Source organism: Mustelus asterias, chromosome 28, assembly GCF_964213995.1.
Source record: "Mustelus asterias chromosome 28, sMusAst1.hap1.1, whole genome shotgun sequence".
Classification (NCBI taxonomy): Eukaryota; Metazoa; Chordata; class Chondrichthyes; order Carcharhiniformes; family Triakidae; genus Mustelus; species Mustelus asterias.
Genome location: NC_135828.1, coordinates 23,484,902 through 23,498,280, shown reverse-complemented (window position 1 = coordinate 23,498,280; position 13,379 = coordinate 23,484,902). Strand labels below are relative to the sequence as shown.

Sequence of the window (13,379 nt, the reverse complement as noted above, 5' to 3'; positions counted from 1 at the left end):
ATAGAATCCTACAGTGCAGAAGGAGGCCATTCGGCCCATCGAGTCTGCACCAACCACAATCCCACCTTATCCCCACAGCCCCACGTATTTACCCTGCTAATCCCCCTGATACTAAGGGACAATTTAGGATGGCCAATCAACCTAACCCGCACATCTTTGGACTGTGGGAGGAAACCGGGGCACCCTGAGGAAATCCATGCTGACACGGGGAGAATGTGCAAACTCCACACAGCCAGTCCCCCAAGGCTGGAATTGAACCCGGGTCCCTGGTGCTGTGAGGCAGCAGTGCTAACCACTGTGCCACCGTGCCACCCCTGGGCGCCTCTGCATGACTTTACAGAGATCTTTAAGATATTCACTGGCACAGACAGTTTGGATCTGAGAAAATGTTTCTATGAGGCGTAGGATTCAAGGACAGAGCTCAAACTTAATATTGCCCGAAGAAAATAGAAAACATAGGCTTTTTTTTTAAATTAGAGGTGAATGGAATTGTGGAACTGATTCCCAACGTGGGTGGTGGAACAGATTTTTTAAAATGGGCAGAATGAATTCCTGCAAGGAATTGAATACAAGATTACCAGTTCCAGAATCAGAGTGGGAAACAGATGAGTGAATTTGGTTTTTCCTGTCCAAATCATTGCTGTTTAATTATTGCATACCATATGTTATCTATTTCCAGAGGTCCCTTTCTTGTGGCTTTGGGCCGCTCCTGGCACCCTGAAGAGTTTAACTGCACTTACTGTAAGACCTCACTGGTTGATACTGGATTTGTAGAGGAGCAGAACAATATTTACTGTGAACGGTGCTATGAACAGTTCTTTGCTCCAAATTGTGCCAAGTGTAATGCAAAGATCATGGGGGTAAGTGAAACCTTCAGCACAGTGTTAAGCATAGACAAGTAGGTGGCAGCACCTAATTAGAAGAGAAATTCAACATCGAATAGACAAAGTAGAAAAGTAAAACCACATCCATTGGAACCAGTTCTGAAATACAACTTAGCTGTCTTACTGCCACATGTGCTTCATTTATACTGCAGACAAACAGGGCTAACAGATAACTGTTTATGTGCAAAGGTTGCTGAGTAATATCAGAAACAGGAACACTGGCATCAAAGTCAATCAAAGCCCTGTCCTTTGTCCACATGTAGGGCCTGATTTAAGCTCAAGCAAATGGGTGTGTTTTGATAATGATCATGAGTGAAAATCCCAGCTCCCTACTACCCTCGCTCCCCCCACAAAGAGTCATAAAACCAAACCCATCATGACAGAGAACAGCTAATTCAAAATGCAACAAGACTTGTAGGTGGAACTTTCCCAGCCTATATGGTTCAGTACAATATCACATATGGATCCCCTGCAGAGGTCCTTCTACAAACTGTAGAATGGAGTGTAAGTGAAGAGTATCTCTTATACTGTTGAGGGTGAGGGTAGTTGAGGGTGAAATTGGTCTTCAGGGAAAGCACAAAACAGTCAATGGAAAAAAACTTTGGCTGAGATTTTCTGCACAACATGCCTCGTATTTCTCTGCAGCAGAGGCCATTGGCCTGCAGCAGGATCCTCTGCTCCCACCATTATCAACGGGGTTTCCCACTGAATGCACCCTTTGCCACCAGGAAACCCATGGAAGGGGTACGGTGTCAGTGGGACCGCTGGCATGAACAACTGGAAAGTTCCCGCCATTGGGTATGGTGTAAAATGAACTGCCAATTCGCTGGAGTATCTTGTCCAGTCATATCTTAAAAATGATGTAGAGACACTGGAGAGGGGGCAAAAAAGATTTACAAGCATGATATCAGAACTTGAAAGTTATACTTGTCAGTAGAGAGTGAATAAGTCAGGTCTCTCTTCTCTTGAAGAAGGAAAGCTGAAGTGTGACCTAATACAGGTCTTGAAAACTATGAAAACTTTGAAAGAGTAGTCAGAGAGAGAGCTGGAATGAGCAAAACTAGAGGCCATCGTTATATAAGATGTTCACTAAGAAATCAAGTAGGAAATTCAGAAGAAACCTCTTTATCTGCAGTGATAAGAATGTGAAACTTGCTACCACAGATTGAGGTGAATAGTATAAATGCACTTACAAGATTAAATAAGCATATGAGGGAGAACAGATTAGAGAGTTATTCTGATAGATGAGGAAGGATGGGAGAAGACTCGGGTGGATCGTAAATGTTGACATAGACCGGTTTGGCTGAATGGCCTAATTCTGTGCTGTAAATATTCTCTGTAACTAATGCCGTAGTTTGCATTTGTCAAAGATCAATTTCACCTCAGTTATCAAGAACTGCAGTAGAACTCTATTAATTAGTTACTCAGATCTACTACTGCTGAAAAATTCATTCATGTCTTATCAGCTTCAGTATTATCTATTCCAGTTGTCTTCTGGTCAGTTTCCCATTCTCCACCCTGGTTGGAATGTTCTGTAATATACATTTGGGAAATGACAGTAGCTTTCATCCCTTCTGTTAATAAAGACAGAAACCCTTAGTAAAGGTACCCTTCTGTCAGTACTGCCCTTGGGTAGATGCCATTTCTTTCTGTGCTGGACTTTTTTGCCAAGATATATTCATTTAATTTTGCAAGGCACTATGATTACCTGACAGGGAAATGTTTGTAATGAGGTAAAATGTTTATTTTCGTTGAGTTATACTCATCAAAGTTTGCAGTGCTATGAAGACTGGTGTTCTGAGGTTTGATGATCCTGTTGTCCATTGCAGGAAGTAATGCACGCCTTGCGACAGACTTGGCACACCACATGCTTTGTCTGTGCTGCCTGTGGGAAATCTTTTGGGAATAGCCTTTTCCACATGGAAGATGGAGAGCCCTACTGTGAAAAAGGTACATTTTCTCCAAGGTCTGCTGATGAAATAACAGCCTTAATGCAGAAACACAGGTTATTTTTCCAATTTTAGTCTCTTCAACCCTTCTCCAAAATGCCACTGACTCCCATTGTGATTTGCTACCAAGTGGAAGCCTTCAACCCTCCAACAACATCTTAGCCTACTGCCTATTTTACATTATTATCTGGAAGATAAGACATATATATTCCACCAACTCAGTACAAATCTGTTATTCTAGTCCTGTCTTTGGATGAAGAATTAAGTTCTATTTTCCATGCAGCTGTTCTTTAATAGACTAATGATTGCACATTTAAAAACTAAAAATACTTGTATGTTTATTTGGTGTTATTTTAATAGGAAAGTTCAAGTAGGCATTTGCTATCAGAGTGGATAACTAGTAAGTGAAATGGAGTTAGCCTGACATATACAATGAGCAATTGTGAATGTTCAACTCTGTTTTTGGGTGCAGCATTTTTGGATATTGGGTAATGGATTGCTGTCCATGAGTCATGAACGTTGAATGAGTAGTGAATAAAAGTCAACTAACTTACTAAGAGCAATTACTCAGAACAATGATTTCTGTCTATACTTTCAGTAGCAATGCCATGACTATGTTCCCAAAAATGATGGGTGGAATTTTACCAAAAAAATGACTAAGTGTCATAAGGGTGAGGAAACCATAGTGATCCGCGCCAGTCTGCCCGGTGCAGACCAGACCACAATCATAGAATAGAATAAAATAGAATCCCTACAGTGCAGAAGGAGACCATTCGACCCATCGAGTCTGCACCAACCACAATCCCACCCAGGCCCTATTCCTGTAACCCCACATATTTACCCTACTAAGCCCCCTGATACTAAGGGCCAGTCAACCTAACCCGCACATTTTTGGACTGTGGGAGGAAACCAGAGCACCCAGAGGAAACCACGCAGACACGGGGAGAATGTGCAAACTCCACACAGACAGTGACCCGAGGCCGGAATTGAACCCAGGTCCCTGGCACTGTGAGGCAGCAGTGCTAACCACTGTGCCACCGTGCATCCCACAGTTAGTCATTTTTTAAGAGAATTTCGCGCCAGTTCTGGGAGGGACAGGATCTAAATACGGCAATGAGCCCAGCTGCAAAGCGATTAGGCTCCATTTAGAAAGGGCTCCTCGATTTCACAGGGCACTGCAAGACTCCCTCCCTCCGCCGTTGGACATCAGGAACCCCCCATCATCACTCGCATGTTTCCCCACCCCCTCCCCAATGTGGATCACTGGCATCAGGGCATTGGTGACCTCCCAATGGGACCTCCTACATGCCACCCACTTCATGGCCATCAACATGCCCCCCCCCATTCATAGCACCCCCCCCCTTCATAGCCACTCCTTCATGCCCCAACCCTTTTGTGCCCCCCCCCACCATAGACCCCCCCTTCATACCCTCTGTCATGCCCTGCCCCTTCATGACGTCCACAGACTCCACCCTCACTCTCATTCAGGCCTCACCCTTTTGGCACTGCCCCTGGCACTCTTCTACTTTGGTTGCCCTTTCTGTATTCCTTATAAATATGTCCGAGCAATGATTCTATTTCTCCATATTGTTCGGTAGTTCTATGCGAGTTAACCTTCAAACCCACTTAATTGCTGATTGTATCTTTCCAATTTCAGAATGTTATCACCTCTTGCCTTTAACTCCATCTCTCCACCTGTAAAATTCAAATCCATATCATTGTCATTTTGAAGCTAATTTATTGAATATTGGTGATTTAGACAAGTTGATTAAGTGCAAATAATGTGGACGAATGTGAAGTTATCCATTTTGGAATGAGAAACAGAATGGCAGAGTATTATTTAAATGATGATAAATTAGGAAATGATGACATATACAAGAACTTGGGTGCCCTTGTACACCAGTCACTGAAAGCAAACATGCAAGTACAGCAAGCAGATAGGGAGGCAAATGGTATGTTAGCCTTCATTGCAAGAGGACTTGAGTTCAGAAGCAAGGATGTCTTACTGCAGTTGTACAGGGCCTTGGTGAGACCACCGTGTGTGCAGTTTTGGTCTCCTTATCTAAGGATATACTTGCCATCGAGGGAGTGCAGCGAAGGTTCACCAGACTCATTCCTGGGATGGCAGGAATGTTGAATGCGGAGAGATTGGCTCAGCTGGGCCTGAATTCACCAGAACTTAGAAGAGTCATAGGCAATTTAACTGAAACATATAAATTTCTGACAGCTGGACAGACTGGTTGCAGGAATGTTTTTCCTTTAGCGGGAGGGGGTCTAGAATGAGGGGTCACAGTCTCAGGATCCGGAGTAGGCTATTTAGGACTGAGATGAAAAGAGACTTTTTCACTCAGAGGGTGCTGAACCTGTGGAATTCTCTACCACAGAAGGTTGTGGAGACCAAGTCACTGAATATATCTCATTCATCTAAGAAGGAAATAGACAGACTTCTAGACTCTAAAGGCATCAAGTGGAGAGCGCAGGAGTGTGGCGTTGAATTATAGGGTCAGCCATGATATTGAATGGTGGAGCAGGCTCGAAGGATCGAATGGCCTTCTTTTGCTCCTATTTTCTATGTTTCTTTGAATGCTCTCCACACAGGTCTCCCTCTATCTTTCACAAACTCTAATGCAATAATCTGGCCTGAACCCCCTTGCACAATCCTACTATCCATTCATGTCAAACTCCATTAGCTGCTCTCTAGATTCTGCTGCTGACCTCATCTGAGTAACCTCCCCTCAGCACATGTCTCAGGACATACTCTGCTCTGCTGATCTGGTTTAGTTTATGATCCCTCCTCACTCCACTTGACCGAAGGTGGTAGATCCATAAGAAATTACACATCTGCTTTCTAGAAGCTTTGTCACTCCACACCATTTCTCAATTTAATTTAAAAGCCTCCTGAAAAAAAAGCACATCTCTTTGTGCTTCTGACGCCTTTCTGTCTTTACCTCTCTATTCTTCTTTCTTCTTGTTAAGTGGTGAATGATTGTTCCCGGTGTTTACAGAGATAGAGAAAATAGAGCTGGGCAATCCAGTAGTATGGGTTTCCCAAACATCCTGCTGAAATTAACAGTAAGATATGTTTTAAAGTTTTTCAACAGGTTTCCCACCTGACAGATAGCTTGGTCGTCAGGCTGCCTGCCTATCAGGAAGCAAAACCTAGGCGCAAGGTCACAGTCAGGGAGTGGAAAAGATCAAGGATGGGGAAGGTCATAGTGGGCATAATTGCTTTGGATGGGAGCCAGGTTGAGGGAAGTGTCTGTAATTGTGAGATCGGGGAGAGGTTTACTTGTTAAGTCTGAAGGAAACACGCCTGCTCCACATAATCCAAAACAGTGTTATAAATGTACTCAGTTTATGGATCGAGCAATGACCTGTAAAAATGGAGGCTTGCAACCTCCTTAAAAGATTTTAGTGACTGACCTGCTTCCTGAAAGCAGATTGGTCATTCCCCACCAATCTGTCGCCATTAAAATCAGAAGTGGGTTGGTTAAGTTTAAGATTTTTTAAAAATACTTGTGGGTTAAAATTCCCTCATTCAGGGAGCAGTGCAGTACAAATATTTTTTGTTGTCCTGGCAAAACATTCTATAGCTTCCTACAGGTGGTGTGGTCAGGTAGAAGTTTGGCATTGCCCCATAACAAAGACATTCTTGAAAATTGAGGAAGAGCCACCACCTTTTCTATTCTGGGTTACGAGAAACCTTGGGCAGAAATCCAAGACCAGTGTCACAAACCTGGCTAATTGTATCTGCAAGGGTGTCCCAACCTGAAACACCAGTTTGTGGTGGTGTATAGTTTTGTTTACAAGAATAGTGTAAGGAGCCACATACAATACCCAGTGAGAACAGTAACCAGCTCAGTCATAGTCTAACACTTATTAAAGACTATTTATTACAATAAAAAAGACACATATACATAAACAAGATTATAATGATCTAAGAGAGTTACATACAAGAAACTGCTACACACACCCATACAGTTTAAGAAGGATTAACCCTTTTGATCCAAAGTAGATTTACAAGATCTGAACTCTTTCAGGATTTCCCTCTTCCCAAACAATATGCAATCCAATAGTTCTATAAGTAAAGGTGAGCTTATAGTTACCACACAGTATATGATTGATAGTTATTCTGGGAAATGTCTCTTCTTGGTTCAGTGAAGAAATGAGTTTTAACTGCCTCCACAAAGGTTTTCTGCACTCTTGCTTCCGGGCTGCAAGCTAGAACTGGCTTATAGGCTGCTAGATAGAATCTGCCACTTGCTTCCATGAAAAGGTTGCCAGTTACATCATTGTTTCCCTTTGAAGATTCTCTCTGTATAGTTGACTCTCTGTCCCCTCAGCTTCTGTTAGTTCTGAAATATTAGCATATATGTATGTCTTCCCTGGATGGTGTCATCCTCTACCCAAAGTGTTTCCTATTAGCAAGATGATGTATTTCTCTTGGTCTGTCTCCAACTGCTAATCTTGTTATTGGGATTCACATCCTTTGAAATACTGGTGGCTGGTGGCTTTGAACCTGCTGGCACATTCGTGACACCAGGCCGCTACTCACTTAGCTGAAATGTTACATGGTAAGAGCATCTGTCTATTGCCGATTGATTGACGAAAGCATACTAGTTTTTTGTTTACCTTTTATTTATATTTTTGATCAGTCTCATGTTTATTTTTTTGTCTCCTCTGTTTCTTCTTGCTGATAAGTATTCAAGTGATTTTTTTCCCCCCCCCAGATTACATTGCCCTGTTCAGCACTAAGTGCCATGGCTGTGACTTCCCTGTGGAGGCTGGAGATAAATTCATTGAAGCACTGGGTTATACTTGGCATGACACCTGCTTCGTCTGTGCTGTACGTATGAAGTAACAGGTTCTTCGAACAGACTGCGAGCCTTTTTAAGATAGAGGAAGCAGTTTATAGAAAAATGTGTGAATAATGTGGTGCTATTTTTTGGCAAATTGTCCCTGAATCACGAGAACACAAGAAGTAGGAGCAGGAGTAGACCAGCAGACAGATTTGCCTTTTGAATTTAAGAAGGGGAATGGAATCTATCTTAAACGTTTGTTACTCCACTTTTTAAGCATGTGCACAAACTTAACGGGACAACATTCATCTACTTGTTACATATTCCATCTTCCCTACTTTTCAGTATTGGTAGGATGGGACCACACAATGTGCCACAATGAGCAGTGCCATGTGTGGGAATTGCTGAATGTAGAATTATTTTCCCATTAAGACTGAAGGAAAGGCCAATCTGACTGCTTTGGCACACTTCCTTACCTTAACTAAAGAATCCATAACTTTGGCATATGCTTAAATCAGACTGCCTACCTCTCCTCTGGAGAAGGCAATGATAAGGAGTTGAACAACACCAGGTTAAAGTCCAACAGGTTTATTTGGTAGCAAAAGCCACAAGCTTTCGGAGCCTTAAGCTCCTTCTTCAGGTGAGTGGGAATTCTGTTCACAAACAGGGCATATAAAGACACAAACTCAATTTACATGAATAATGGTTGGAATGCGAATCCATCGACACCGCAAACTGCAGGCTCCAAGTGGAGAGGATCTCCAAGAAGATCGCGCTTATCGACACAGACATCAAGTTTCTACAAAGATGCAAGAAAGCAGACAAGATACCGAAAGGACTACAGATCACGAACCCACTCAGGTCAACCTATAACACAGACTACGCTGAGAGACTTTGCCGTTGCACCTCTCTCACACTCCTCAACCACCTCATACACCAGCTCTACAGCAAACGCCGCATCCTGGAAACCAAGATAGAATCCATATTCTCAACTTGCGCTCAGGATGCAGACCAGCTGCGAAACTTTGCCAAGCAGACGAGACAAAGGAACTACACCATCTACATGCACACCAAGAACAGGAAACTTGAGAAACTCGGCATCACCACCAGCAGCAACCAAGCCTCCCCCGGTACCACAGTAGAAAACAGTACCACTGCAGGGAAGTCCACTGTCAACTTGTCCGACTACACACGTCAACCAGATGAAATCGAAGTTCTCAGCCGAGGGCTCAATTTTTGCCCCACCACCAAAATAGACCCCATCAGTCTCACAGCAGACACAGAGGAATTCATCAGGCGAATAAGGCTGCGGGAGTTCTTCCACAAACCCCAAGAGGCCAACAGCGAACACAATGAGACAGCCAATGAACTGGAACAGCCGACAGAGAGATCCGCAGTGCATCCGAAGAGGAAAGAGTTGAATTGGACTCCTCCGGAAGGCCGCTGCCCTCGACTTGACATGTATGCCCAAGCCATCAGGAGGTGCGTCAACACCAAATTCATCCGCCGCACTCACAAGACAGCCCCGAACATCACCCAAGCACAACGCAACGCCACGCCATCCGCACTCTCAAGACCAACTGCAACATTGTCATCAAACCAGCAGACAAAGGAGGGGCCATCGTCATACTGAACAGAAGAGTTTACTGCGAAGAAGTGTACCGACAACTGAACAACGAGGAACACTACAGACAGTTACCCGCAGATCCGACCAAAGAACACACCCGTCAACTCAACACTCTGATCAAGACCTTTGATCCGGACCTTCAGAGCACCCTCCGTGTTCTCATCCCACGTACTCCCCACGTTGGAGATCTCTACTGCCTCCCGAAGATACACAAGGCAAACACACCCGGCCGTCCCATTGTATCGGGCAATGGGACCCTGTCCGAGAACCTCTCCGGCTATGTCGAGGGCATCCTGAAACCCATTGTACAAAGAACTCCCAGCTTTTGTCGCGAAGCTACGGACTTCCTACAGAAACTCGGCACACATGGAGCAGTTGAACCAGGAGCGCTCCTCGTCACAATGGATGTCTCGGCACTCTACACCAGCATCCCCCACGATGATGGCATTGCTGCAACGGCCTCAGTGCTCAGCGCCGACAACTGCCAGTTTCCATATGCAACTTTACAACTCATCCGCTTCATCCTAGACCACAATGTCTTCACCATCAACAACCAGTTCTTCATCCAGACACACGGAACAGCCATGGGGACCAAATTCACACTTCAAATGCCAACATCTTCATGCACAGGTTCGAACAAGACTTCTTCACCGCACAGGACCTTCAACCGATGCTATACACTAGATATATCGATGACATTTTCTTCCTTTGGACTCATGGTGAACAATCACTGAAACAACTATATGATGACATCAACAAGTTCCATCCCACCATCAGACTCACCATGGACTACTCTCCGGAATCGGTTGCATTCTTGGGCACACGCATCTCCATCAAGGACGGTCACCTCAGCACCTCACTGTACCGCAAGCCCACGGTTACCTCACGATGCTCCACTTCTCCAGCTTCCACCCTAAACACGTTAAAGAAGCCATCCCCTACAGACAAGCCCTCCGTATACACAGGATCTGCTCGGATGAGGAGGATCGCAACAGACACCTCCAGACGCTGAAAGATGCCCTCATAAGAACAGGATATGGCGCTCGACTCATCGATCGACAGTTCCGACGCGCCACAGCGAAAAACCGCACCAACCTCCTCAGAAGACAAACACGGGACACGGTGGACAGAGTACCCTTCGTCGTCCAGTACTTCCCCGGAGCGGAGAAGCCACGGCACCTCCTCCGCAGCCTTCAACATGTCACTGATGAAGACAAACATCTCGCCAAGGCCATCCCCACAGCCCCACTTCTTGCCTTCAAACAACCGCACAACCTCAAACAAACCATTGTCCGCAGCAAACTACCCAGCCTTCAGGAGAACAGTGACCACAACACCACACAACCCTGCCACAGCAACCTCTGCAAGATGTGCCGGATCATCGACACAGATGCCATCATCTCACATGAGAACACCATCCACCAGGTACACAGTACATACTCTTGTAACTCGGCCAACGTTGTCTACCAAATACGCTGCAGGAAAGGATGTCCCAAGGCATGGTACATTGGGGAAACCATGCAGCCGCTGCGACAACGGATGAATGAACACCGCTTGACAATCACCAGGCAAGACTGTTCTCTTCCTGTTGGGAAGCACTTCAGCGGTCACGGGCATTCGGCCTCTGATATTCGGGTAAGCGTTCTCCAAGGCGGCCTTCATGACACACGACGGCGCAGAGTCGCTGAGCAGAAACTGATAGCCAAGTTTCGCACACATGAGGACAGCCTCAACTGGGATATTGGGTTCATGTCACACTATCTGTAACCCCCACAGCTTGCCTGGACTTGCAGAATCTCACTGGCTGTCCTGTCTGGAGACAATACACATCTCTTTAACCTGTCTTAATGCTCTCTCCACTCACATTGTTTGTACCTTTAAGACTTGATTAGCTGTAAGGATTCGCATTCCAACCATTATTCATGTAAATTGAGTTTGTGTCTTTATATGCCCTGTTTGTGAACAAAGTTCCCACTCACCTGAAGAAGGAGCTTAAGGCTCCGAAAGCTTGTGGCTTTTGCTACCAAATAAACCTGTTGGACTTTAACCTGGTGTTGTTAAACTTCTTACTGTGTTTACCCCAGTCCAACGCCGGCATCTCCACATCATGAAGGCAATGATGCCAACTTTGAGAAGACCTAAAGGGAAGAAAGCTAAACTGGTGGTGGTCTGGTGCTCACCGTGATCTGTTTGTTTATCTTCCTCAATAATGACACAAAGCTATTCAGAAATACCAGTTCGCAAATTGACCTGTAAAGGTTAAGTTTGATTCCAGTGTCTGGTTGTTAAAGTAATTTCTCTTTTTCCCAGGTGTGCCATGTGAACCTAGAGGGTCAGCCATTTTATTCCAAAAAAGACAAACCACTCTGCAAGAAACATGCTCACGCCATTAATGTTTGAACCCATAGGGACCATCAAAAGAAAGCGGAAACCTGTTTATAAGGAGCACATGGAGAGGGGCTATCTCTTCCATCAAACAGATCCCACAGCTGCATTTTAAGTCTTTTCATTCTTGTATTTTTTTAATTAAGTTTCAAATAATGTAACTAAAATCATGCGTGATTGTAAAAGTTCAGTTGCCGGTGGGGTGCAAGGTATTGTGGGAATGAACTTTTTTCCACAGTCAAAACAGTAGCATCTTGCAATGCTTTATCAGGCTCACTCAATACTAACAAAACACGTTGCACATAACTGGAAAGTTTACAGAGTTAAGCTTGATGAATGCTATTCTGCTGTTCCTAATTTGATAGCTAATGTTTTTCAAAACCAGCAGGTTTCCAATTAAACTAGTTAATATCTGCACCTGCATTAAGCAGCTATCCTTTAAGATTATGTCTGTAATTACTGTTTCAAATTGCCTAGTCCTGTCATTATCATTGAGTTAGTTAGTGGATTTAAGTTGTGGTATAGTTGCATTGATATTCTGTGCTTTTACACGTACCATTTGCATTTGTACGTGGATTTGTTGAACAACTAAAGTCAACTACAAACATTGTCATATTTCCACTTCTTGTTTAAAATGTTTAAGATATCTGTTTAAGGAGCAAATATCCAAGCAAGGGTATGTATGATAATGGTGATTCTGCCACAACTGTCCTCATTTTAATTCTCCATGGGGAAGAAGGGGCAGAATCTACCAGCTTGCAATGTGGGGTTGAGCACGCAATATTCTGTCAGCACTGCGACCTGTGATTCCATATTTATGTTTGAACAATTACCTTGAACCTTAAAATAAATTTGGGTGGCGAAAACCATGTCACAAGTCAACTGGTACGCTTCCTAAAGCTTATAGAGGTAGAGTTTTTAATCAGCAGCTCTGATTTACTTAATGCAATTTGCCGAAAATTGGCTTAAACTGTGCAAAAGAGTGAAGAATGTTAAGTGTAAATCAGCATTCATCAATTTTCGTGACTTTTGCACTAGTTTAAAACAATGTTTTAGATGTCAGCCCAACCTACAGAACTGGCCAAGTTCCCTAGATTAATTAATCATTATTGGGTATTTCTGTTAAGTGTGCTTGTTTGCAGGCCTATGAGGAGGCTACAAATTTTTAATTGATTCCTTTGAGTGAAAGGACTCCAATCATAGGCATATTTTAAAAGTTACTGTGCCATAAGAAAATGGTCAATGGTTCTGCATATTTTTTTAAAAATGGGTTTCAGTCATTTAAGATTTGGTATACACAGCTGGTGATTTACACAACAATTAAAAATGTGTACTTTTTGTGATTAACCCCATTTTCAGCTGCATTAATCCAAACTTCAGAAAGCTTTCATTCTCAAATATATCCATGCATTGTTTTACAAAGGAAACTTTTTTATTTTATATAAATTACATTTTAAATCGCTGTCCCATTGCACTGGTCTGTAGTAGAAATGAAAATGAGTTTCAGCAGGAGTCTGAGGGTGGGGGGGGGGGAACTTCTGAAAGCAGGCAGAAATTTGGATGCAATTTGTGGCCAGATTGCGATCTGCACCCTGAGGTTCAACCCTCTAGTGTTTAAGAATTGAGAATATATCTTATCAAAAGTTAAACATGTTTGTTTAACCAAACATAGTGATTTTGATCAGGCAGGCTGTAGAGAATCACACTTTATAATTGTCTCAGTTTCCTATAACAG

At 43.6% G+C, this 13,379-nt stretch overlaps 1 protein-coding gene across 1 annotated transcript in view; it reads left to right on the top strand.

Annotated features, from left to right (window-relative positions):
* ldb3a (LIM domain binding 3a) overlaps nucleotides 1-13,152 on the top strand; it is a 167,921-nt gene extending 154,769 nt beyond the window's left edge. The window contains exons 15-18 of the mRNA XM_078199289.1: nucleotides 680-860; nucleotides 2,714-2,834; nucleotides 7,564-7,679; nucleotides 11,570-13,152. Of these exons, the coding sequence (XP_078055415.1) occupies nucleotides 680-860; nucleotides 2,714-2,834; nucleotides 7,564-7,679; nucleotides 11,570-11,659 (508 nt within the window). The 3' untranslated portion in view covers nucleotides 11,660-13,152. The remainder of the gene's footprint in view (nucleotides 1-679; nucleotides 861-2,713; nucleotides 2,835-7,563; nucleotides 7,680-11,569) is intronic.
* Nucleotides 13,153-13,379: the final 227 nt, after the last annotated feature.